General features: G+C 40.8%; 1 protein-coding gene across 4 annotated transcripts in view; it reads left to right on the top strand.

Moving 5' to 3' along the window:
- The window catches only part of nbas (NBAS subunit of NRZ tethering complex), a 146,092-nt gene that overhangs the window by 119,742 nt on the left and 1,685 nt on the right, over positions 1–24,665 (top strand). For 3 of the 4 annotated variants that reach the window (XM_026319344.2, XM_026319342.2, XM_026319345.2), the window contains exons 51-53: positions 2,567–2,714; positions 3,820–3,954; positions 12,694–12,919. In XM_026319344.2, the coding sequence (XP_026175129.1) occupies positions 2,567–2,714; positions 3,820–3,954; positions 12,694–12,919 (509 nt within the window). Of the gene's footprint in view, positions 1–2,566; positions 2,715–3,819; positions 3,955–12,693; positions 13,820–24,665 lie in introns of those variants that run through there. The other variant, XM_026319343.2, reaches the window with a different exon arrangement.

The raw sequence follows: 24,665 nt of genomic DNA on the forward strand, positions 1-24,665 counted from the left end.
AAATAAGTTACTTATTAATTACTAGTTAAAAGGCCAACACAACCAGCAAAGGATGGCACCATACAAGGTGTAATCATTATGTCCATTCAGGACATTCAGGCTTTACTGACCGTGTCATAGAGTACATTTATGTCACAAAAACAAATCCTTCTGTTTGGGTCTCTTTTCAACCTCTTTTGAACCCAATAGTTAATTTTCAACCCAAGAAATAAATCTCGCTGAAAAATTGTGAAGATTAGGCAAATAATTAGTTTTTCTTTTTTTTTTTTATTGGACAGAGTTTTTTTTTTTGTTCTGCTTTGGAGCATAACTACACTGAAACAATTAGCAAATACTTTCAGCATATTCACACATACTTTCCTCATTGATGTCTATTTTTAAACCTGCCTGGAAGCCGACAACATACATTAACTTTGTGATTTATCCACCTTTGCTCTATTGATGTTAGTGTCCCCCAGTCCTGTTTTCTGTATTGAGTGAAGCTGTATACAAGGTGTACCAGCAGTGGTGACTGTGACCAGTCATAGATGTTCAACACAGCAAATTTAGCCCCAGTAGTTCCTGGGCTACCAAGTATTGCAAGGCCCCCAGAACAAGACAAAGCTTTTACAATAAAAAACATAAAAAACAAACTGCGATAGTCGACTATCAATAATTTCTTTCAACTGAAGACTTAGCTGTTATGCTGTATTTCAAATGTAAATGCAAATATAATACCAAGTACACGCTCACTTTCTGATTATGGATTTATGTTTTCTTTTTTTGGCTCCTTAGTCATCTTCATTTATTGTAAATTGCTCAAGATAATTTGCTGCTGCTTGAAAACACAGAGAAACTGTGTGCCTTGAAATGTGGATCTGATCTGTGTTAACTGAGCTGTGCACTCATCATTTGGGACACAAACCTGAAAATAACAACCTTCAAATGCAACGTTTAAGATGGTGAAGACTTGAAGGTATTATCTCTTAGTGTGTGGGACACATGGTTAACGTTCACCACTTTTCTGTTTTAGCACTTAATCCTGGTATTTTCTGTGGATGGAACTGTGCTTATTGTGTGTGTGTCTGTAGAGCGAGGATTTGTTTCAGTAAGACGACATAAGGATGTTTTGGGAGCTATATTGAGTGTTGCTTATCCTTTAGTCGGTCCGCAGAAACTGAGTCATGATTCAAAGCACGAATGGGGGCTGGCTGTGACTCACACTGCATTCTCTGACAGATTTGGCGAGCGTACAGACACTCATATTTGAATGCAGCAATACCTCCAATCTCTCCTGGTAAAAACACAGGAAGCACACAGCAGCCATGCGCCTGCAGCACAAGAGGACTCCCATGGCTGTATCATTCGAAGGTGAAGTGGCTTGTCACGACAAGTCACCTCAGTAGATGGATTGAGAGCTGACTCGGAGGAGCCGTTCTGGCCTCTCTGCCCTCTCACTCTCATTTGAAATCTCTTTCTGTCACTCTTACACGCTCTCTTCTTTTGTATATAGACACACAGGATTTTACTACAAGGCCTCCTTCATCTGATGCAACTTTCTCAAGACACACTACAGCAGCCTAATCTGACATCCGGGTTCAAGTACTTTTTAAAATTTTTATTTCTCATCATATAACCAAGGATTTATCAGCCCGTTTTATCTACACATCATCATATGAAAACACCCAGAAGGAAATAAAGCTTCACATTTATGTCAGATTTGCTTCTCTCATCTCCAATCACCTCCTTTTTCCTTCGTCTCTCTCTTCAATATTTAATACACTGCTTGTTATTGTTATCATATATGTAATTTACAGCAGTGCTAGCATGTCAGTGCCTATTTGTTAACCATTGGAAACATGTTCCCTCCCTTCACAGCAGTGCTTTGGTCCTTGTTACTTATAGATGAGTGACACTGCTAGTAGGAAAGAATTTTTCTCCAATGCATCATCTTTAAATTTCCAGCTTGACTAAGGTTCAAACACGTTTTCTTCCTGACGCTTGACACAGATAAAATGAGACCTTGGCTATGCAATAATAACCACAACCTCTCGAGCCATGAACATTATTGCTAGCCAGCAGTTACAGGGGTTTTAAAATGCCATACACACCTTTGGCATGTCAGTGATAATGGTAATAAAAACTAATAATTGCAAGATTATCCATCTGTCAGGCAGCATCTAATTAATAGATGAGCTGTTCTGTGATTTCCATCTTTTTTTTTTTTTTTTCTGTGCCAGATACTTAATAAATATCCATGGAGTACATTTTCTTTTTTCTGTCTTTGGCATTTGCTGGTCTTGAAGGAAGTTAAATGGTTACTCAGGTGGCGTTAGTGAAGGTCTTAAAGAGCTCATAAATAACTGTGTAGACAAAGTGACATCTGTCTCTGCTGGTCCAAAGTGTTCTCACAGAGAAGGAACAAATGCAGCATGTAGGTGTTGAAAGTAAAAAGCAGTATGCACTTCCCAAGCTTTCATGTTGCAAGTATACAATATATTTTCTGTGTGTTAACCTCAGAAGCCCAACCCAAAACTACACACACACCCACACGCATTATCAACCTTGTCTTGCTCTCTATCTTCAGGTCAGAATCAGAACGTAACCCATGGGTGGTGCTGACATCAGCCCTGCTGACCTGCTGCCAGGGGTGTGAGGTCATATTAGACCTGGCTCAGCAGGTAGTGACCATGGTGCGATCCCTGTACAACACCAAGCACAAGCTCCCTGTGCAGGTAAACAGCAAACTTTGTGTAATTGATCATGAATGTTGAGGGTCTTCTTTTTGTTACACTATGTGGAAGTCACAAATGCTTTTCAGGGCTTAGACAAGTTTCTAAACATTTCTTCCACCCCCACAGTACACTAAAGTGACATCCGACAACACATTTACAGTTCATCCCTTTATACAGTATAATTTCATTGTTGTAAGCAGAAATATGGGCCTAAGCACGTTTATATTGAATGTAACGTCACTTCAGTGCCACCCTTTTCCCCGATGTATTAATGTACAAGCCTGAAGTTTTTAAGCATGTAACCCACAGCAACGTGTATGCATCAGCTCAGTGCATTTTGCAATGTGCTATAGGCACTAGCCACGCTTTGATATCTGATGGCCCCTAATGCTATTCATGCCCTGCTGAGCACCATGGAAGTGGTAAGCCTAATGCCATTCTGTATGTCTTGCGCCGGCTGACTGTGATATTAGTTTAGTGCTAATGCTATTCAGTGTGAATAGGCTAGTGTCTGCCTGGCTGTCTAATATTAGTGTGGGAAGGGGATAGGAGGTGGAGAAGAACAGCTTTAATTTGAATCTGCTGGAATGAAACTGCCAGAGCATGGGGGAGTCAGATTGCATTGTGATATCCATATATTATTGGATGGGACTACAACAGGACTGTGTGTGAGCGTATGTGTGTGTGTGTGTCTCTGTCTGTGCGTGTGGACCTTTTTAAAAGTATTATGTGCCTGCATGTCTGTACAGTATATGCACATCGATTAACCTTCACTGTTCCTCGCCTACTCTCTTCTCTCCTGCTCTCCCTTTCTCCTCTCTTGCTCTTTTTTACTCTGATTACATTTTCCTGCTTTCATCCCACATTTGCTTTTATCTGTCTCCCTCACCCTTTCATCTATTCATCCACACATCTGTCTATTAATCTACCTTCCACCTCTTTCTCTCTCTCCCTCTCCCTCCATTCATCTCTCCCTCTCTCCCCCTCTATCTCTCACTCACTCACTCTCTGTCCACCTCTCTCTCTCTCACTCCCCCTCTCTCTCTTTCTCTCTCTCTCTCACTGCCTCTCACCCCCCCCCCCCCCCCCCCCCCCCCCCCTTCAGTGTATCGGACACATCGCCACCCTGCTGCTCCAAAACCAGCCGAGTCTCCAGCAGCCTGCCCTCAAACTGATGGCTGAAAGCCGTGATGAGCAACTGCTGCAGCTGACTCTGGATCAGATTAACAGCATGTCGGCCGTAAGTGTCTGCATGGTGTTTACATTATCAATTCATCTCTTGACCTTTTTTTTAAACAACTGGTTCATTAATTAGTTTTTTAACTTATAAAAATAGCTAAAATAGAAAGCAGTACTTCCCCAAAGCCAGAACCCTCTTGTTCCCATCAACGACACAAAACCCAAAAGTTTTCTTTCTACACTGACGGAAAATTGGAAATTAAGCAGCAAATCCTCCTTAAGAAGCTGGAACCTTTGGAGTTATGAAATTGAGTATCAGACATCATCAGTTAATTTGTTTTGTTTTTTGGATGCCTTAACAGAAATTTGATTTATTTTACAAGACAAAATCTAAAATTATAGAAAAGACTAAAAAAGTATTTGTGAGGCATCAGTTTAATAATCAATCAATGCATATTGTCACTCAGTAGGTAAGATCCAAAATCATTGTTTCTTTTGTGTGTGTTCTATGACAATAGGACTAGGACTGTACTGGAGAACCTGTATAAACAGTCTAAGAAAGACCTAAAAAGTCAGATACAAAAAAATCAGACAGGAAAGAAGAAGATGATGATGATGATGAGGTGATAGAGGAATATCTTGTCTGTTTCCTGCAAGAAGGAACCAAAAATGATAAAACTTCATTTTAGCTAGATAAGAATAAAATTCTCCACTAGATTCTTAACATTCAAATAACCCAACCTCCATCTACTTGCTAAGTGTCCTCTAGTTTTGGGAAACCACAGTCAGATAAGAGAATAATCATTTAAGACCGTGTGGGCCACTATCCACCATTTCCCAAGCAGATAAGCCACTGTCACAAAGTGGGCCTCTCAGACCCAGTGGATGCTCTCTTTGTTCCTGCATCAGATAAGAGAAAGCTTCACCCTTAAGTGACAGAGCCCCTATTAAATTAAACATTAAAGCTCCTATATCAGTACACCTGAGCAACACACTGCTTTTATCGCACAGAGAAAGAAGAGTGGGAATGGGGGAGTCAGGGTGTTGAAGGTGTTAGGAGAAAAGATATGCAATTTAGATGTGGAAAGTAGAAATAAAAATGGGGAGGTATGGGTGTTGAAAGATAAAGGATGAGAAGGGAAACTACAAAGACAGAGCAAATGTATGAAAATGTTAAGTTAGAAAGTGACCAAGACTGAGGTAAAGTGGGCAGAGCAGGGTGCTCAGGCTGACTGCAGAAGGGAAAGACAGAAATGATAAATCAGAGAGAGTTAGAGAGATATTACATAAATGGAGCACGACAGGTGGTGTGTCACACTGCTTTGAGAAATAATCTCGTCTCTGCCCCTAAGAGCTGAATGAACAGGGCCATGTTTGGAGCAGCACAGAACAGTGTTCATCTGAAGATAACATCAACGGGGACGGAAAGAAATCGTCTTACATCTAACACATCTGATAATGTGTTGGCTTACAGAGCACTGTGGCACATGAATCTGGCTGAGAATTTCTCCTTTGTGTGAGTGTGCATTTGGCAAGATGCGTTTATGCCTGTTATTAAAGACGCATTAATTAATTAATTAATTTATTTAGTGGAACGGGGGGGGGGGGGATTTTAATTTCAAGACAGCTCTGCAAAAATGCTTTTCATCTTTCAGGAAAAAAAAACAGTTTTCTCACATATGCTTGGTGGTATCTGTCAAGGCTTTGGGACAGCTGTGTCTAAGATTTCAGCCTCCACCCCAAGATAAGGGAGGTGAAATTAATTATGCTTGCCGTATCTACAGCATTAATAACATTACAATTACACATTCAAATGCAGCTTTTACTGCAAGATGAAGAAGATGATTATTTTTTTTGTAATTTACCCCATTAAGTATTGAGTGGCTTACATTGCTTCCCTTCTCACCTTTATGGTTCACATATTTTTCACACGTCAACACAACCAAATTCAAGCTGATAGAAGAGTCCAGCACTTAGGGTCTTTTTGGCAGCTCTACAAATAACCTGTACTTGTCAGCAGGCAGCCATTAATGGATAGGAAGATCTTATCCAGGGAGGATCAGCAATAATTGATTTTTAGTACTTCAGTATGGTTGATCCAAAATTCAGTGAGTTTACTAAGGAAGCTCGACTATTCACTGCTATTGCTATTCAGTCCTTTCATTGAGGTTTGCTCTCATATTACAATTAGTTTCACTCAGACATCCCAGACAGAATTAATTCATCATAGAAAATGATGTGAAAGGTTCCCTGAATGTCCTCCTTAAATTAATTACCTATTCATTTTCACAATAACAAGCCTGAGGTTGATTTTGAACACACTTCACTGTAAATATATTAACTCTGCAGAGACCATTGCTCTTGATTAAGTACCTGTAAATGACATGTCACTCTGAGTGATTGACAGGCCTTATCTCCGAGCACTGTCCCACTGGTGTGTGTTCACCAGGCTGTCATAGACTTCTGTGCACATTGTTTTCCTCAGAATAAACTTTTTTTTTTTTCATAGAAGAGATGCCACTGAGATTATGATTAAAAAATAAAAGATTAATTCTGAAGATTAGTTTTTAATTAAAATGGTGTTACAGCAAACCACTTGACACAAGAAAATGAGGTAATGTATTTGGCTGTAGGGTGAGATGTTTTTTGATATGTGTGTCATTTTGCTTCACATTTACTGTGTCTCGCCTCATTGCAATGTGGTAGGTTAATAGGTAAGCTCAGCTGTGTTGGAGGAAACCACATTGGGCACTGGAGAACTGAACACAGGAGAGAAAAACAGAAAGGACTTGGAGTAATGTTGGTGATTTGAAAGCAAGACAGAATAATAGTAGTAGAGAGAGCAGATAATGTAAAATGGGTTGTATTGTTCTCAATGATGCAAGAAAATGCAGTACAGGCATGAAGGTGTTTCCTGGGAACAGAAACCTATGTCGTATCTCCCGCCCCCTTTTCCACTTTCACTTCTTTTTTCTAAATCTCACCCTTACTCATGTCCTATCACTCTCATCTTTTCTCCTGTTCCTGTTCTTCCCTTTCCACTCTGTTCCTCCTAGAGCAGATGTATAGGCCAGTCGTGGGGACCAGGGAGCCAGGGGTTAACACCAGCCTGACTAATGGGAGACAGAGAAAAGAGCTGTCCTGCCAATATAAATGAGCTGTCAGTGTCCCATATAGCATATATAGATTATAGATCCTGCTGCATGTGTACCAGTTTGCCCTACGAAACGTTCCAGCAGTCCTTGTATCTTTTCACTTGTCCTCGCCTTCTCCATAAGACTTATCATTAATCATCACATAAGCTCCATCAAACTCCACTATCTCTTACATACAATTGCTAACCCTGTCGTATTTTCCATTCTCTCATGGCATACATGTATTTTACAAGTTTATCAGTTTATCACACTATTTATTTATTTAATGATGGGTCTTCGATTTCTGAAGAAATGCCAGCTGTCACTGGCAGGTTTTAATCAGATGTAGCAGGCTAGTTAATTAACCTAAGGTTGGCTCCATTAATTGGTTGAAAACACCGTCTTCATTTGACTTTTTAATGTTTCCAGCTGACTTGTTCGGAAATGAGGAACTTGTGAAACAGGTCCTGATGATGCACTTGATGGTTATGACATGCTAAAAGATTCAAGCCAAAGCTTGATGTCCTAGGCAAAGTGTTAGAGAAACAACATTGTTCTTGCATTGCATTGGATGGCTAGTCATTAAATTACAGTGCAAGTATGATAAGTAAAGATGTAGCTTAGATATAGATCTGTATAGATTTATCTTATCTTGTCTTATCTGTTTGGAAAAACAAATGTCAATTTCCTCAATTTATACCTGCTATGATTGGATATGATTGAATAATTGTTTAGGGGTTAATGGTGTAGCTAGTTCATGGATGAACACCTCCATGTTTTTCTTTTTTTTCTTGCTTGTCTTATTTTATTTATGTGCATGTGTCCTTGTCACATATACCTTGTCGATCAGCCCATTGGAGCAAAGATAACAGGTGTGTGTGTGTGTGTGTTTGTGTCTGATTGAGTGATTATGTGTCTAATTGCTTGTTTAAGTCGGCTTGTTTACAGCTTTTGTGCCATATTGGACCTGTTAATCTATCCGCTTCTGCTTGCAACTCAGTGTGTTGATCCCAGATTTATGTGTGTTTGTGTTTTCTTATGTGCGTCACAGCCCACTTTTATTTTTGTTTTTTGGCTTCAGCGCCTTCTCTTCTGTCACTTTCAATGATGTTGTGCTGCAAGCAAGAACTGTTTGGTGCTGTTGTGAGTGTGTGCAGGCAGTTTGTGCACCACTCAAGCCTAGGGACAGTTAGGATGGAGGGATGGGAAAGGGAGCCTCTGGAAGACGAGAAAAGGATTACAGAAGGAGATAGCTGTGTTTTGCCTGGCAATCCAAGGAAGCATTATGATTTAAATGATAAAAGAAGGTTTGGCCATGCATTATGCATCAGGCGTTGTACGTGTATGGTAATTCCAATTAAACTCTGAGCCAGGTTTAGCTCAGGGAGAAAGGATGGCTGGAGAAAGACGTATACAGGAAATGAGAGACGTGCAGAGACAGAATAGAAAACAAGGGTGTGAAAAATTGACCAGACCAATCAGGCAGCTGAAAATGTGCAGGATACAAGCTTGGCTGTCTTTTCCTATGCAAGACAGGGATGAGAAGGTAATAACAAGAGCAAGGGCTGTGTGTGCGTGTGTGTGAGGGGGTAGTTGGATATGTTATGGCTGTAGTTTTGATGTGTCAGTTCTCTTGTCAAGTGTTTGTTCATTCACTCACAGCACACGCCTGCTGTGAACGTGAGCACACACATAAAGACAGAAAATGCCTCTTATTCTCACTCCACTGGAGAGACAGACAGCGTGGTTTGAACCCTTTTGAGAAAACTTGGAGAGGCCCTGTAACCTGACACAAACACACACACAAACCTGTGCACAAAAACAGAACAAGTGTTTATGTTCCCTAAACTGTTGACCTTTGAGAAAGAACGGAGGGTATGGCATATATATTCCCTCCTCTATCAGTTACTGTTTGCACTGAACTGTTTTTAAAGGCCTGGACAGTCGTGGGTTAGGCAAGAAAATTGAACCCACTGTCACGTCTTTAAGCCAAATTGTGAAGCTGCACCCAGTTAGCTTAGAATAAAGATTGGAAGTGTGGGGAAGCAGCTCGCTTGGGTCTTGTAAACCCACAAATGTTTTTACACTTCAGCCTTTTAACAAACATGTTTATACGATGTTAATTAGTCAGCTTTTAGAGCTAGATTTAGTTTGTTACTTTTGGACAGACAGACATGCTTTCAGTCTTTATGCCAACATTGGCTTATAATCTTCTGGATGTACCTGCATTTTTAATGGACATGTATGACAGTGGTGGTGATCTTTTTGTCTAGCTCTCAGCAGGAACGCATGGTATTTCATAAAATGTTTAATTCTCCCTTTAGTTACAGGTTTCTTGGAATCATTAACTTGGACAACAAAAATTTGCATGTTATGAATATGATGTGAGATATGTCATGATGTGATTAAACTGAAAATTCATAAAGGAAATTATTGAAAGATTGCCCATCCCTACCAAAGTGAAATTTATTGTTTTGAGAAGTATAAAATATGAGATTCATAAATATTAGTCTACACTATGTATATTTCCCAGGAGGTGCAGAGGAAAAGCATAGCAGAATTTTGTAGCAGTGTCTTAGAGTAGTAAAAAAATATAAAGGAAGGACAGGAAGATTTTAGATTCTAGACAGTGTCTATATGTAGCGGCCACCTGAGCATTGTCACTACACTCAGATGTCTACTTCATACTTACAGTAGGTGTGAGCCCTGGACGAACAGCAGTGTGTGAAGCAGAGCTGGCAGAGCTGTTCATGCTGTATGAAGGACATAAAGTTATCTGCTCAACTCTGATATCAAGATTCCCCTCCATCTCCCCACTGCTCCTTCACATCTATTTTCAGCTCAACTGTCAATCCAACTGACTCTTAAGAGTCAAATCTGCTGTCTCTCTTGACACCGTCAAACAGCAATAGCCCTGGAGGTGCGTGTGTGTGTGTGTCTGTGTGTGCACGCGTGTGCATGTGTGTGTGTGTGCATGGAGAAGCAGACCTGTGCTCAAGTGATGTTCTGTGCGTTTCTCTCTTCCACAGTAGACGAGAGGATGGGGAGAAGACAGAATCTGTGGATATTTGCAAGTTGTGGGCATTTCTGTCTGAACATTCCTGTCCCTAAATTGGTCAGAGTCCACAGCAGCAAGTCTGAGGCCTTGTCCAAAATCACCATACGTGATCCTTTCTGAACTGGTCTGCTCTGCAGGTGTCCTATCTCAAGCTTCTGTAGCAGTGGCACCTGGATGCCTCCCCAACCCCATAAGGTTGATACTGAAAAAAATCAGAGTGACATATGTTCTATTTTTGGACGCCACCTGGTAGAGCAAACTTCACGTATGTGCCACACAGAGCCATGTGGATTCTGTAGGTGTGAGCCCTCATTACATACAAAAAATTGCAGGTGATTTCAGTGATTAGTTGGCCTTCAGATCAGAACAACTCAAATCTATTTCTACAGCCGCATTTATTCTGGGCACCAAAAGCCATATTTAAGTACAGGTATTAAGGAATAATTCTGATTTATTACATTTTTAATTTCAGTCTGTGAGTGTAGGGATGATTGACAAATTGTCAGTCCACTGCTGTGATCCAGACTGGAATATCTCAGAAGCTGTTGTCTGGACGATAGCACATAGGCCATTGTGTTCACGTATCTCTGGAAATACATTTTTTTTAACACAATGTACAGTACCACAACTGATCTTTGAATCTAAGACTCGAGTTGTAATACGTCATGTATTTAAAACAAAAACAGTGATGGGAAAGTCTCTGGGTTTATCTTTGGATGATACATAGATAAAACTGTTTGATCAAGTTTCATCCATAGTTCTGAAAATGAATGCCATGACATTTAGTGTTTACCCTGACATTCAGTAACATGAATCATCCTTTTCCTGTGAAGTTTGAGATCATCTTTCTATGTTATTAAACTGCAGTATAGATTGATGTTTGCTGCAGCTCTGCTAATCTCATGAACATTTGTTGTGGTCCTCTGCTGAGGCTGTAAAATCAAAAGTTTGAAACTGAAGTGTTAAGTTGTTTTGAAGTGCCTCTCTTTGGTGCATGCATTCAGCCCTAGGAAACAGTTGGTGCACTTAAAAATGTATGTATCTGATGCTTTCAGTGCTTGTCTGCCTTCCTTCTCTCTGGCTCACTTCATCCATCTTTTGCCATCAGACAGTTTCCACAGTTCTAAGTCTTCTTGTGTCTCGTCTTCCCTTAATTCTCATCATTACCAGATGACCTCCTCATTCACCTCGGTGTCAAGATTCAACATTTCTCTTTCTGTGTGTCCCTCTGCCTCAGCTTGTCATGAGTCATCTGGTCCTGTCTCTTAGTGGAAGAGGGAAATCAAATTATTAGTCATGCATGATATACTGTATATCTGTAACTCGCAGCATATCAATTCTCTGTCTCTCCGTTTTTTTCTGTACCGAAGCAACTGTGAACTTATTTTAAGTGGTATTCAAATTAGTATTTTGTACATGGGATGCAGTTCTTGTAAGGATCTGGTAGCAATACTACAGAGTAACATTGTCACTGACAACAGTTGAATGTCTGTCTTCTGCTTTTATGTGAGATGTTTAGCTTCTCTAATATCCAGCATCCTATGAGTGAGAGTGAGCATCATACTTTGTTTAGAGGTTTTATGTTTTTAGGGATGAATTGTCCTTCAGGGGAAGAAAAGTGTAGTGAGTCCGGTGCAGAGATGAGAGATTTTAGAGGTGAGGGAGAGAAATTCATCTGGTTCTGCTCCCCTTCTCTACTACAGAAGAGAAGACATGAGCTCCACATTTATAATTGATCTGCCTCAGCTCCAGAAATACCCTGACAGGGACTCGCTGTTGTCTGTGTGTGTGTGTGTGTGTGTGTGTGTGTGTGTGTGTGTGTGTGTGTGCGTGTGTGTGTGCGTGCGTGCGTGCGTGCGTGCGTGCGTGCGTGCGTGCGTATACAGTCGAACAAGTGCAAGCTTAATAATAGAGACAGCACAGAGGAGAGAGGGTGCAGAGGAGATGGACTGAGTCACAGAGAGAGGCAGAGAGATGGCCTTTCAACCCCAGCACTCACAGCAGCCCCAGCAGCTTTTAGCTATTTGAATTTGCATGAAATTCATTGATGTAAACAGGTGGAAGATGGGATTAAAAATTATGTAAAGGTCTGTTTATAACTGTATGAACATGTGTACAGAATTGTTTTGGAAACTGAGCCACAAAGGTGCAGATAACTGCAGCTTTAGAAGAGAAGAGTTTGTGTGTTTTGGGGTGTGTGTGACGGCTCATGCCACAGGGAATGGTGGTCAACACAGGATGTGACCCAACACTCTGACCTCATCAGGTTTCTTCAAGCGTGTAACATTGTAACTCAAAATACTGCTGCAGCAGCATGAAGCTACAATAACTGTTGTTTTTACTGACCACTGTGGCTGGTAAATCTCCAGATTCAGCAGCAACTGTCATTGTTTTTTCAGCCAGTCGATTCTTAGTGTAGAGCAGATGTGATAGCTGGTTGCCTGGAAGAGACTGTCTGTTCGTTTGACAATTTTCTGGCTGTTTTTCTTGGAATATGTTGTTCACAGGGATGAAAAAAAGCAATCACACTTAAAAGGGAAAAGCAAGTTTCACCTGTCTCTAGCACCATATGTGTTTACACTTTCTCCTTCCTCTGGTTTCCCTCCAGGAGACAGCTTCCTCCTGCGACGCTGAGCTCCTCTCATTGCTCCTGGATGCCGGTCTCCTGGTGGGCTGTGTCTCGTCAACCCTGTACCCCCTGCTCAGCTCCCACATGCTGTCCCACCAGCAGGAGGGAGGCTGGGATGTGGAGAAAGCTGCGGCTGAGCTGCTGGCCGCTGGCCACAGACCCCAGGCAGGCTCTCTGCTCCTGGCTTATCGCGGAACGCATCAGGGTCAGTTCACCTTCAACTCTGCCTTGGCCGTTCTCAAAAAATGGCTGTGAGGGTAGGGGAAAGAAGGTGGAACAAGGGGTGAGGGCGAGGTCACGGCAGGGAGGCATTTTGGACTGCAGCCACAGAAGCTTTAGGGAAGGTTAACATGAAGGTGTTGGGAGAGCAGTGGAATTAGACTGGATTGAGATGTGAAAAAAATGAACACGAGGCGAGAGTTGAGGGGATATCAGTCCACACCGCTGCATTTTGTTCTGCTAATTAGGTTTTCAGGTTCATCTACCACTGACGACGCGTCAACAGCAGCTGCAGTGAGCGCCTTGAAGGTGCAAGAGTGGATACCTTTAATAGTGAAACATCTGCTTAATTAATCTGCACACACACGCTTTAATACACAACTCTCCGCTGTCTCTCAGTCATGAATGAATGTTCAAACCGAGCGCCGATCAGAACTATACACTCACTGTTTGCATTTATTTGTGTGTTTGTGTGTGTGCGCGCGCTTGTGTCACGTTGTGTGATAAAGTAATTGAGCAGTAGCTGGGAAGCAGTGGGTGGATATTAGCCTATTGTTCCGTGACAGGTTTGCCTCTTTGACGTCCCGTCGTTAAACACTCTGCCTCTGCTCCATTGTTTTCCCCCTAATAATGTCTAATTAATTCCGTCTATACAAATTAGCACAGCAGCTGCGGCGTGTGTACGTGTGTGTGCGTAGATGAACAAATACACTATACGAGCACCGACAATCCAGCGGTATCACATAGAGCTAATAGTGATGAGGAGTGAACCTGTGTTTTTCGTGCAACGGGATCCTGTCATTATGGTTTATTTCACTTTATAAAACACCGGTTTTATTCTGTCCCACCTTTCAGAGATGAAATAAAGGCAAAGATAATGACATCAGAACGAGTCGTCGTGTTTTCATGTTCATTCTATTGCTTGGGTAACGTTTCAGTCTTTGCAAACTTTTCAGTCAGTCTTTGAGGTGCGAGCTTTCTTTTCATTACACAGAGTTTTTTCAAAGTTGAACATGTTAAGAGTTTTACTTTTGTTTTTAATGAATGGTTTTTATAAAGATTTGAGTTCCATCTCATAATGACTGCACTCAAAACATTTGCATTGTAATTACAGCATTTTCAGTGTTCCAGGATAATTACAGCCCTCTGACCAGCATGTGTTTTTGCTTGCTCTCATAGAGGCTTTGAGCAACTAACTGCTTTCAACTACACTAAATCCACCGCCACAAACAGCATTTCCAGCATTTTTTCTCCTGTCGTCCCTTGATACTGATAAAATCATTTTTGTCGAAATTAGTTGCACAGCAAAGAGTTGGGGGAAAAATCAAAGTGTCTAATTTTTCTTGTCAATTAGTTGTTGGTATTTTTTTTGGTTTGTTTTCAGTAGAAGCTAATAAAATGCTGCTGACAGCAGGTCTCCAGAGCCACTAGTTTTTCTTAGTATGTGCACAAAAAAATATAAACCTGCCTTTCAAAGTAAAACATCACTTCAATGAAAAGTGGGTGCAAACATGGTTTGGATGTTATTTATTTTATTTGAATTGGGCAAAAACAAATACCAGAATTGTCTGAAGTGAGAATTGTTTTGTTTTTTTTGTTTTGTTTTGTTTTGTTCTTAATTACATTGAGTTGTTGGAGACAGCAATAACCCAGGTGTGAATGTTGCAGCCCAGGGTGTTAAAGGCCATGAAAGCCCATTGTCTCACTCAGCTTCTTATTGTGACTGTGGCCTAAATTAACAGTGTTTTTGCCAAAGTTAGAACAGTTTTATGTTTTCACTTGAGACTTGACTTTCTGTGTGCGCGCGTGTGTGTTGCACTGACTGGTTTGACGTGACTGGGCCGCACACTAATGAGGACGTACAGCATCAGAACAGCAACACTTATTTGTTCACACATATTTATTCTTAAAAATAAATACTCAATGTGCTGCAAAGGTTTTTCAAATTCTAAGGATGTGTGAATAGAGTCTAATATTGGTGACATTTATATATAGTTTATTTAGTAAAAAAAAAAAAAAACTAAAACTCAGCTAATCTGATTCATTCATTCCTGCTTTGGTTAATTCATCCAGATTCAGCTTCTTTGAAACTAGCTGTAACTGTACTTGATGGCTGCTGAATAGTGGCACCAGTAGCTTCAAGGTCCATTTACATCTTTTCAGGCAATATTAAGCAGCTCATGTTTCCATATTTTCTTGTTAACTGCCTCCTGCTGTAGTTAATCCCGTAATTTAAAGAGGAAACTTCATAATGCTTTCTGCCTGGATTTTTTTTTTCAGCCACCCTTAGAGTCAAAATATGTTGATTTCTTCAAAGTAAAGCTTCTATTATGTATGTTTTGTTTGAGATTCCCTTTTACTCTATGAGTGCACCATGGTATTTTCCTGCCTACCCCCTTCTGTCATTTGCAATACATCTAGGTCAGCCAAAATAAAACTATATATTATTTCAACATTGTGAAATATTCTGCAGTAATTCACTTTGGCAGGCAACATTTAAAACAGCTGCCGCAGTAGAGTAGCTCATATCCCTGACAGGACAGAAATTGAATAAAGGGCCATGGCTCCGAGGTATTTACCCTGACAGCAATATTGCTGTGTTTCAAGCCTATTCAGAAGAGCTAGAGCTGGACTGGGTGTGTGTGGTCCATATATATCAAATGAGAGTAATGAATCTCTCCACCTGTGGAAGGGATGAGACAATGCTTGTGCCAATGATGGGCCAGATGAAAATATAGTCAGACACAAAGCTATCAGAAGGACTTTCTGCAGACCTGGTGTGTTTGGAAAACATCAATATTATACCTGTACCATAAGAGGAAATAATAGTATAAAATAGAGTAATGGGTCAAGTTCACTGCCTTCCAGTCCTTCACTCATGGCTGTGGTGTTTAGTGCTATTCTAGTGTCGGACACTGATGGTCCTAAAAATGACTGGGCATTTACACTATTGTTCTTTCCTTTGTCTCAGTCAAGGCCTATCAACCCTATTAAATGAATTAAATTGGTCTCACGTAGTAATCGAACCAGGTTTGTTCATAGCCCTCAGCTACAGCAGGAGTCTGCTTGTGGTCCTGGGCAGCATGAAATCAATTCTTTGTGCTAATCCAATGAGATTAGATGAATCCTGAACTGTTGAATTCAATTGAATCAATACTACCAGGCACAGATCTTTGGCTTTTAACACTGGAACAAAGTGGCACATTTGTAGATAATGCTCGAACAAAATACCACTGTGTCAGAATAACATCCAGCCAAAACTACTTGTCAAAGTAATTATATATTTGTGTGAGGGAGAGCGGTGCTGAGAACATTTAGTTAACCTAAAAAAACAGAAAATACGTAAAAATTTGGATGAGTAGATGGGAGGCTGGAAGAACATTAAGACAGCCTTGGAGTTACATAAGTGTAAACAGAAGGAGAGTGTGATTAGAATACATTAAAAATAACTGAAGAGATAAAGGGACAAAGGCAAAGGGACATGGGAGATTGAGGACCAAGTGGATCAGCGCTGCAGTGTTCTGTTGGTGCAGTATTTTGACCTGTCTTGATTAGCAGAGTGACACCCATAAACTCCTGGGACTAGTGTTGTGCTTATTTGCTTAAAAATACACACGCAGACACACCTGAAATACCAAACAGCCTCTCAGTCAGTGTCCACACAGCCCCTGCAGTTTATTTCTCAGCAGGATAGAAGTTGAAGTTAGGTGACTTTCTTTTATATGCTTACTCTCCGTATTCATGTGTTTTCTTTTTCATTTTTAACTTCGTCAGCTATCTGACAGTGTTTCCCCTGCCCTCTTCAAAGCTGCTATAATCTATATTGAATATTGAACGAACCCTCGGACAATTATCACCTGACTGTGTGGTTACTTTCCAACAGTGTGTTTTCTTACAGCTCACTCACTGCAACTCTATTGTTTTAGTTCACTTTCATTGCTTCCATAGCAACCTACTGTTTTCAACAAATAGACTAAAAAGCCAACTGCCTACCCAGCAACAAATGGCTTGTTGACGAAATTGTTGCGACTAGCTGGTGAACATAGTGGAGCATTTAGCTGCCAGATATTTTCCCAGGATTTTTTTTTTTTTTTTTTTTTTTTAATACACACCATAGCAAAGCTAAAGGGAGCCAATATTGGACTAACATTTACCAGATGGCCAGAAATGTGACAGACATACATATAAATGGTAATGTTGAACTGTACTGTATTTACTGAATATTCAAATAGGCAGCAATTTGCTCACATCTTCACTATAATGACTTTAAAGGTGATATGTCAGCAGCACCATAAAATAGCAATGTTTGATGGTGTAACTTTGCTTAAAATGCTGTGAAGTCTGTCAGCCAGTCTATTTGTTAGTGTAATGTAAAAACTGTGCCCTTCTCCGCTGCTCACGGTCGTTGTTTCAGTGTCTAACTGGCCCATTTCCATTCCTGCACCACATGTTTTTATCTGAGCTTTTTGTCAAATGGTTGTTCCCATCATGTATTCCACTGCAGATAACATCCGCCAGTATTTTCAATTAGGCTCAATGTTTTTCCAACAACGTGCGCCTCGTTTTGTTGTGATAGGTTCTTATACAAATTACTGTGGATGATTTCCGAATGAGGGCTACAGTAATCACCACTGAGCCTTTACAAACAGCATCTCTCATTCTCTGAACCTGTAAGTTCTTTAAATGTGTGGCAGCTATGTTTTTATGTTGAAATGAGTTTGGCAAATCCTCCTCCAAATTAACCTTGCCTATTTTCATTACGAGCCCCTGCAACCTGTAAATCTCTTTTGAATATTAAATCCACCAATTTTATTTTTCTGCAGAAACTCCTTCAACTTATTCATGCTTTTAAGAACTCCTGAAAAGTTGATGCTGACAAATCTATGCTAAGGATTAAAGGGCTCCTGTCTCTGTGGCTTCTGCCTTCAAGTTCACTTGCAGCTTACACCACCACTCTCATAATCACCAGCAATATAATTTCACTTTTAGCATTCGAGTCAGACCTCTTTACCAACACAGTTGTCATTCCCATAGAGTAGTGCTTACCACCAGAAGCATTAACAAACTGGGGAGAAATTCTCATCTTTTCTGCTGTTCATCTTACTCTTGATTTCTACTGTTGTATGCTGTATGTCCACTAGAGTTAAATAATGAGATTATTTTTCTTATGCGGCCTCTTCTGCAGTTTGTTTGTGCTTTTGGTGCACAAACACTCTGCAAGAAACTCTGGGAAATGTTGTTAAGGTCCATCTCCCCTACTGCTGTCTCCCCTGCAGTGTCACAAACTGTCAAGTGTCAGAATCCCTTTTTTTTTTTTTTTATCTGTCAGACAAAGCTCTCAGTGCAGGCAGTTGCAGCCATTATTGCAATCCATACAGAAGGTGAGCGAGAGGCAGAAGAGGAGAAACAGAATTTGTGTCTCCCTCGGGTGGGGGGGGGGGGCTGAATGAGACTGGATCTTACAGACTCTCTCTCTTCTGAAGACAGGTTATCTCTTTGAAACAAGGCATTTAACTTGCACCTATGAGTCCTCTGTGCAGTCTGCAGTGTGGGATAGTAAAAAAGAAGCATGAAAGGAGAGAAAGGAAGTAAGAAATAGCATTTGCATTCCAGGAAATCCCTCAAACACCTGCTACTTTGTCACTAGAGTAAATCCTGGGAAATAATTTGCCCTCCAAGGCCATGTTTGGTTCCTTTACCCCTTTGTTTTTCATCCATCCTATCTTGCCTGTCTTTCACCAGACTTTTCCCTCTACAGAGTGACTGTCTGCCTTGCAACACTTGTATCTGTAGTACACTAAAATACACTCACACATACAAACAAAACTTTTCTAAAAGCTGCTGTAGGAATAATACAGCTTAGAAAAAAGAGAGTCATAGTATTGAACGTAAGGACTGGAGGAAAGTGAGAAGTCAGACTAGCAGTGGATATGGGAAATCACTGAAGGTCAAACATGATGGGGGCTAAGGAGAGAAGGATGAGAGAGTAACAGACAATCTTAGTGGAAGATAGTACTGCAAGATTTGCATCACATCAGATTCTTTCTTTTTGACTTGTTCTATAATGGAAAGGGCCTTAATTAACTCCGAACCCCATGTGTGTTAAAGGCACCCTGCAGATGTCAGCAAAATAAATCATGTGTCTTGTGAAGTTTCACTGTGTGAAGCCTGAAGGTCTGACAAACCTGTTTAATGATTTTCCTTCTTCACAACATATTTCCAGTAACAAATTACTTTTTAACTAGTTTAACTAACTATACAATACATTAACTATGATGTATTACATTTTGGAAGTAACTTGCCCAACACTGCCTACTAAAACTCCACAGGGCACCTTTAATTGATCATGCATAGCAGTGTTATGTCAGCATTATTGAGGCACTCCAGGACTGAACACCTACTTGTCTTTTGCTGAGAGCTGTTAATCTGACTTCCTGGTTCCCTTTGCATTATTTTTAGACCAATCACACACAGCAAAACAACAACCGCAGCACATTTGACCGATGCCGTTCAGCCTGATTGCTTGTGAGGTCTGTGTTTGAGTTAGCCCCCGATTCCGATTTGAGGTAACCCCCAAACAAAAAGTAAGCCAGCATGACTTCAATTGCTACTTAACCTCATAATTGGTTCACTGCAACAAATGAGCAATGTGAGAGGGTCTACTCTGTCTACTCTGCGACAGTTTTTGGTAAGGTCATTGGAAACTCAGCACTTCAGGGACATTTTTTTTTTCTTTTTAGCTTTACAAATGTCTTGAAAGGAGAAAATAAAAGTGAAGTGAAACATTTTTCCAGCAGTGTAAGGATCTTCTGGAATGTTGAACCATGGCAGAATGAGGCCAATCACTGCACAACTAAGAAGGAAAATGACACTTGATTCAATGAAATCGATGAAAGACGTGAATTTAACTCCCACAGCTACTGTAGTAAAAAGTCTTATAGATTGTAACCTTTAATAATGGATCAATATGGTATGTCTGTGCAGTGATTCTATAGAAGCTGTTGTGAGTTGGCTGGGTGAATAAATGCTACCTGATGTGCAGGCACAAATGTGTGGTTATAAATGTGTGGATATACAGGAATATCTCCGTACCCGAGAAAAGTGTATCTGTTAGCGTCAAATGTTTCCATAACAGCTGTTCTATTACACCGAGGATGGGAAAAAAAAGTTGGTAATGGGTTGTAGTTCACACATCAACATCAACACCCGATTGTCTGTTACAGGCGTGCACTTTTTCACGTCCTCCAAGCTGTTACTTTGTGCCGTATGTTTCCCAAACTGGCAGGTTGCTTAGTTGTTTAGCAGAGAGAGGGAAAGAAAGAGCTAGAGAAGAGGTAGAGAGCTGGTTTGCGACCTGGGACAGAACAGTGTGGGTGGAAGTGCAAAACTAGGAATCTGGAATGACTGGAAGATTGTTTGTGCACGTCTAAGGACAGAGCTGAAGCAAAAAAGCAAAGCTTGGAGATGGAAGGAGAGGGGGAGAGGGAGGACGTGAACCGAGCTGATCTGCCAAATCAATATGAGTAGCAGGGGAGATGTTATGATTTCTTTTCAGCCCCACTGTAGAAAAAAAGTGTGTGCTGCCTCTTTTTTTAAGACACATCATATGAAAGAGAGATGGAGGGATGGAGGAATGGGGGAAGAGTCTGGGTAATACTTCAGACTAAGTGGAGTAAAAGTTTCATCAGTAGTGTGTGTGTGTGTGCTGGGGAACATGCAGCTATCTGCGTGTGCATGCATGTACAAGCTTGCATGTGAACGCTAGTCCCATATGTGCTCTGAATATCAATTCTCTCTCATATCTGTGTGTGTGTTTGTGTGTGCTTCTCACTGTGTGTGCATTGTATGTGCTCATGTGCAACACTTAATATCTCTTCTCCAGCAATCAGAGATTCATTGATGTTACTCTTGTTGGCTGAATGTACCAAATTACCTACTTTTCTCAGAACTGCTATCTTTTGTGCTCCCATGTTCGAGCTCTGCTGCATCTTGACTCAGCCTTTAACACGACCAACCCATACACAGTCCTTTGCTAACAACCTGTGTATAGGCAGAATGATCACAAAAAAAAATATATTTGAAAGAGTGGGAGGGCTGTGCATTCTTAAATATGTAAGGTCTGCATTTGTCAAGGTTCTTTACAAAGTATGTGCATCGTAAATGCATATTCTTCACACCCTTTTGTGTAGTGTGTAGTTTTTTTCTTACCCTTATCTCCCTATAGGAAATTTACAAGAATCAAACTTTTTTTTTTTTTTTTTAATATACAGTATATGTCAGGTGAGAAACTCCATCTGATCTGACTGAACGCTCCAGAACAGGTACTAAGTGGAACTCATGCTGAGATTGTTATATGTCCTGCTGTTCCGTCCTCAAAAGCTTTCACTCTCAAGATTTTTACCCCTTCAATCGCACTGTCACTCTGTCACCAAATGTCAGTCTTTACAAAACTAATTTATTAAATTAAAGCCATTTATATTTGAAAATAATAAATGTATGTAGTCAGAGTTTTGAGCTGTAGTTGGATTAAATATATACTTTTTAGCATAGAGTTCAAATAAGTTAATGCATGTTACATAATATTGTCAGATGAGGTAGAATTAAATGGTTATAGCAGGGGAAAAGAAGGAAAAAGTTCAAGTTCATCAAAACATAGTTTCACATCCTAGATGATTCTATATAACCTTCAATATTTGTGGCAAATAAAAAAATAATTTATTAAAATTATTATTAAATTAAAGTGCAAAATGCTTTCTTTTTCAATTTGGTATAAGAGCTCAAAAGCTGTGTGGGCATGTTGCCGAATTTGATCTGCTTGACCGTGACCCTGAAACAGAATCAGAAAATCCTCACACTGTCACTAAATTTTAATTCAAACATTTCAGCACCTTTAAAAGGATACAAAGACGAATGTGTGTCTTCTGTAAAAGCATAAATAAAAGCATCTGCAGGTGTTTACTGAAAGAGCTTCTGGTGTGTGCTGAGTGAAACTTTTCCAAACAATCCAACATAATAACAAATCAAAGCTTACCCACAGTTGCTGCAGCAATGGGAACAACAGGTGTTTGCGTTTCCGAGGGACTCGAGCCTGAGGAGAATGAGGCAATTGGTTGCCATGGCAACGGTCGAGGTGGAGGAGGGAGGGGGATGCAGAACTGTTTCGTTTGGAGAGTGTCACTTACAGGCTTTGATGGTGATAAGGGCTGCTGCCGGGGTAAACAACATCAGAGCGTTAAAATACTGAAAGAACAGGGCACTCCAGAGGATCAGGTTGTGTTCATTAACAGCTTTTTTCTCTCTTCTTCTTCTATTCTCTGGCTAACGTCCTCCTCTTACTTACTTACTCACCAGCAACATCAGCCTGTCTGTCTCTGTCTCCTCACCCACACACATACACACAGATCCAAACGCTCACCCATCAGTCCAGGCTACCTGCTACTCCCTCCCTGCAGGTGTCCTTCTGACCTTGTGATGAATGGCAAGGATTGCTGTAACCATGGCAACACTCTGACACAGACTTCTGTCCATGTGCAAGGTGGGCATTTGGTCAAATATTTAAAAAAAAAAAAATCATACGTGTGTGCTGTTGGAGTGCGGTCTCTATGTTTTTGTGTATGTTTGACCTTCTGTTTGCAGAGGGAAAAGCTGGTGAAAAGTTTTAAGGGATGCTCTATTTGGAAAGGTGTGACGTTCTCTGGCGTTTGTTAACGCGTCACACAGTGAGCAGATGCCACACTGCCACTGGATAAATGTCAGCAAGCATGCTGAGTGATTCTCTCACTTTCACAGAGGGAGGATGGGGAGGGGGATGAGACCAAACGAGAGTGCTGGACATCAGTGAGGCAACAATCACAATGGCAGGCAGTGACACTTTTGAAGCCCATTGCAGATAAAGAAAGAGGGGGATGTAGAGAGGGCAATGAAAAAACAGTGATGAGATAACACTTTGGGTAAAAGCAGAGTGAGAGGATGATCTAGTGCAAGATGACAAGAAATGATAAATTAAGGAAGGGATATGGCAAGAGCTGCGATGGAGATACAGGCAAAATGAGAGGGATGTGTGTGTGTGCGTGTGTGCTGGCAAAAAAGAAAGAGATGAAGAATGAGCGAGAGGGAGGGTGAGGGAGAGAGGAGAGCAGTGGAGGATGTTGAGCTGAAATCTTAACTAATAGAACTGCTGGCACCACACTGAGAAGAAGAGCTGAAACCAGACATCAGGCCTTTAGGCTAATTAAGAAAAGAAAGAAGCTGTAAGTGTGTGCGTGAGTGTGCGTGTGTGTGTGTGTGTGTGTGTGTGTGTGTGTGTGTGTGTATAAATGCCAATCCATAGATTTTTGAGTATGAGAAAAGTGGAAAGTGTTCATGTGTGTGCTGTGTTCATCATACTGTAACATGTTACCTGATGTACCTTCAAACAGATAATCTTACTCTGGCTCTTTCTTCCAAGCAACTCACATCTCTGTCATATGTCTAAGTGCTTTTTCTGTGTGTGTGTGTGCGTGTATGTGTGTGTGTGTGTTTTCATTTCTGCGGTTGTTTTTATCAGCTTAATTACCAAAAGATATCCATCTAGCAGTGAAATGAGCTTTAGAGATCAGTCAGCAAAGCAATATTGGCTTCTTGTTAGTTGGGTTATAGTGTTGATTGCTATACAGCCTAACTGCAGTTCAGTTAGGCTGCAATAATAAAATAACGTGGGATCTGTGGTCCATACGATGTCAAAATGTTTTTAATGGCATATTCTGCTTTTTGTAGAGCCTTAGTTTAATAGTTTTAAAATTCATTCATGTTGGCTATGATAAGACTTTAGGCTGCTCACCAACTTTATTGAGAAACCTGGGGGATGGGATCATGGGTGATCCAACTAATTTAACCTCCACTTTTTTTTACCAGCCCTTTTTGGTGCATCCACACTAGTTATTATCAACACACAACCACCACAGGTCAAAGTTGAATCACAAAATATTTCTGGAAAAGTTATTAGAATGTAACAACTGATAAAATGATAATATCTACCTTTGGTCTCTCTATCCCTGTAGGCATGGTAAGATTTGAGTTCTGGCTATGTTTTTTTTTTTTTTTATTACTTGTGTGATCATCTGACTGCTCTGTGGGATCTTTCCCTTTAACTAATGCTGCCACATGGCCAGACTTTAGTTTGTGAGTGTAAAAGAACATTCAACTGTTTTAATACGTGTACTTGGTTGGGATGCCCTTTGAGAGCTCAGGATCCATCACCAGTCAGTGTAGGTTTAGTTGTCAGTGCAGTAGTTCATTCACTTCAGCACCCACAGCTGTTAAATTGGCCTCTGTGGCCACTGGAGACTCGCCGTTGATTCAGTTTCGCGCTTGTACTCTCACGGCTCGTATATCTCTTCTTGTACACCTGTACTCATTCTGTCAGCGTTTTCTGTGTCTGACTCAGCGTGTGTCTGTGTCAGAGTCTGGGTCGTCATGACCCCTTGGTTTCCCCGTCACCAGTGTCAGTGTTTGTGCTTCATCCGTCCTCCCCGGCTGACTGAACATGTCTGTCTATGTCTTGCTGATTGCAGAAGTATGAGCATGGCTCGAGGCAGTTTAGCTGTCACAGGTGTCACAGTCGATGCTGTGGTCATTTTCGGTGACACTAATCTTCTCTCCCCACCCTAATGTCTCACAGAAGGTCCATGTTCTTTGTCTACTGGAGCATCTACGTGTTTGATTCAAAGTGTTAAAAAAAATCAATTTCCATG

Source organism: Mastacembelus armatus, chromosome 24 (assembly GCF_900324485.2).
Source record: "Mastacembelus armatus chromosome 24, fMasArm1.2, whole genome shotgun sequence".
NCBI classification, from domain to species: Eukaryota; Metazoa; Chordata; class Actinopteri; order Synbranchiformes; family Mastacembelidae; genus Mastacembelus; species Mastacembelus armatus.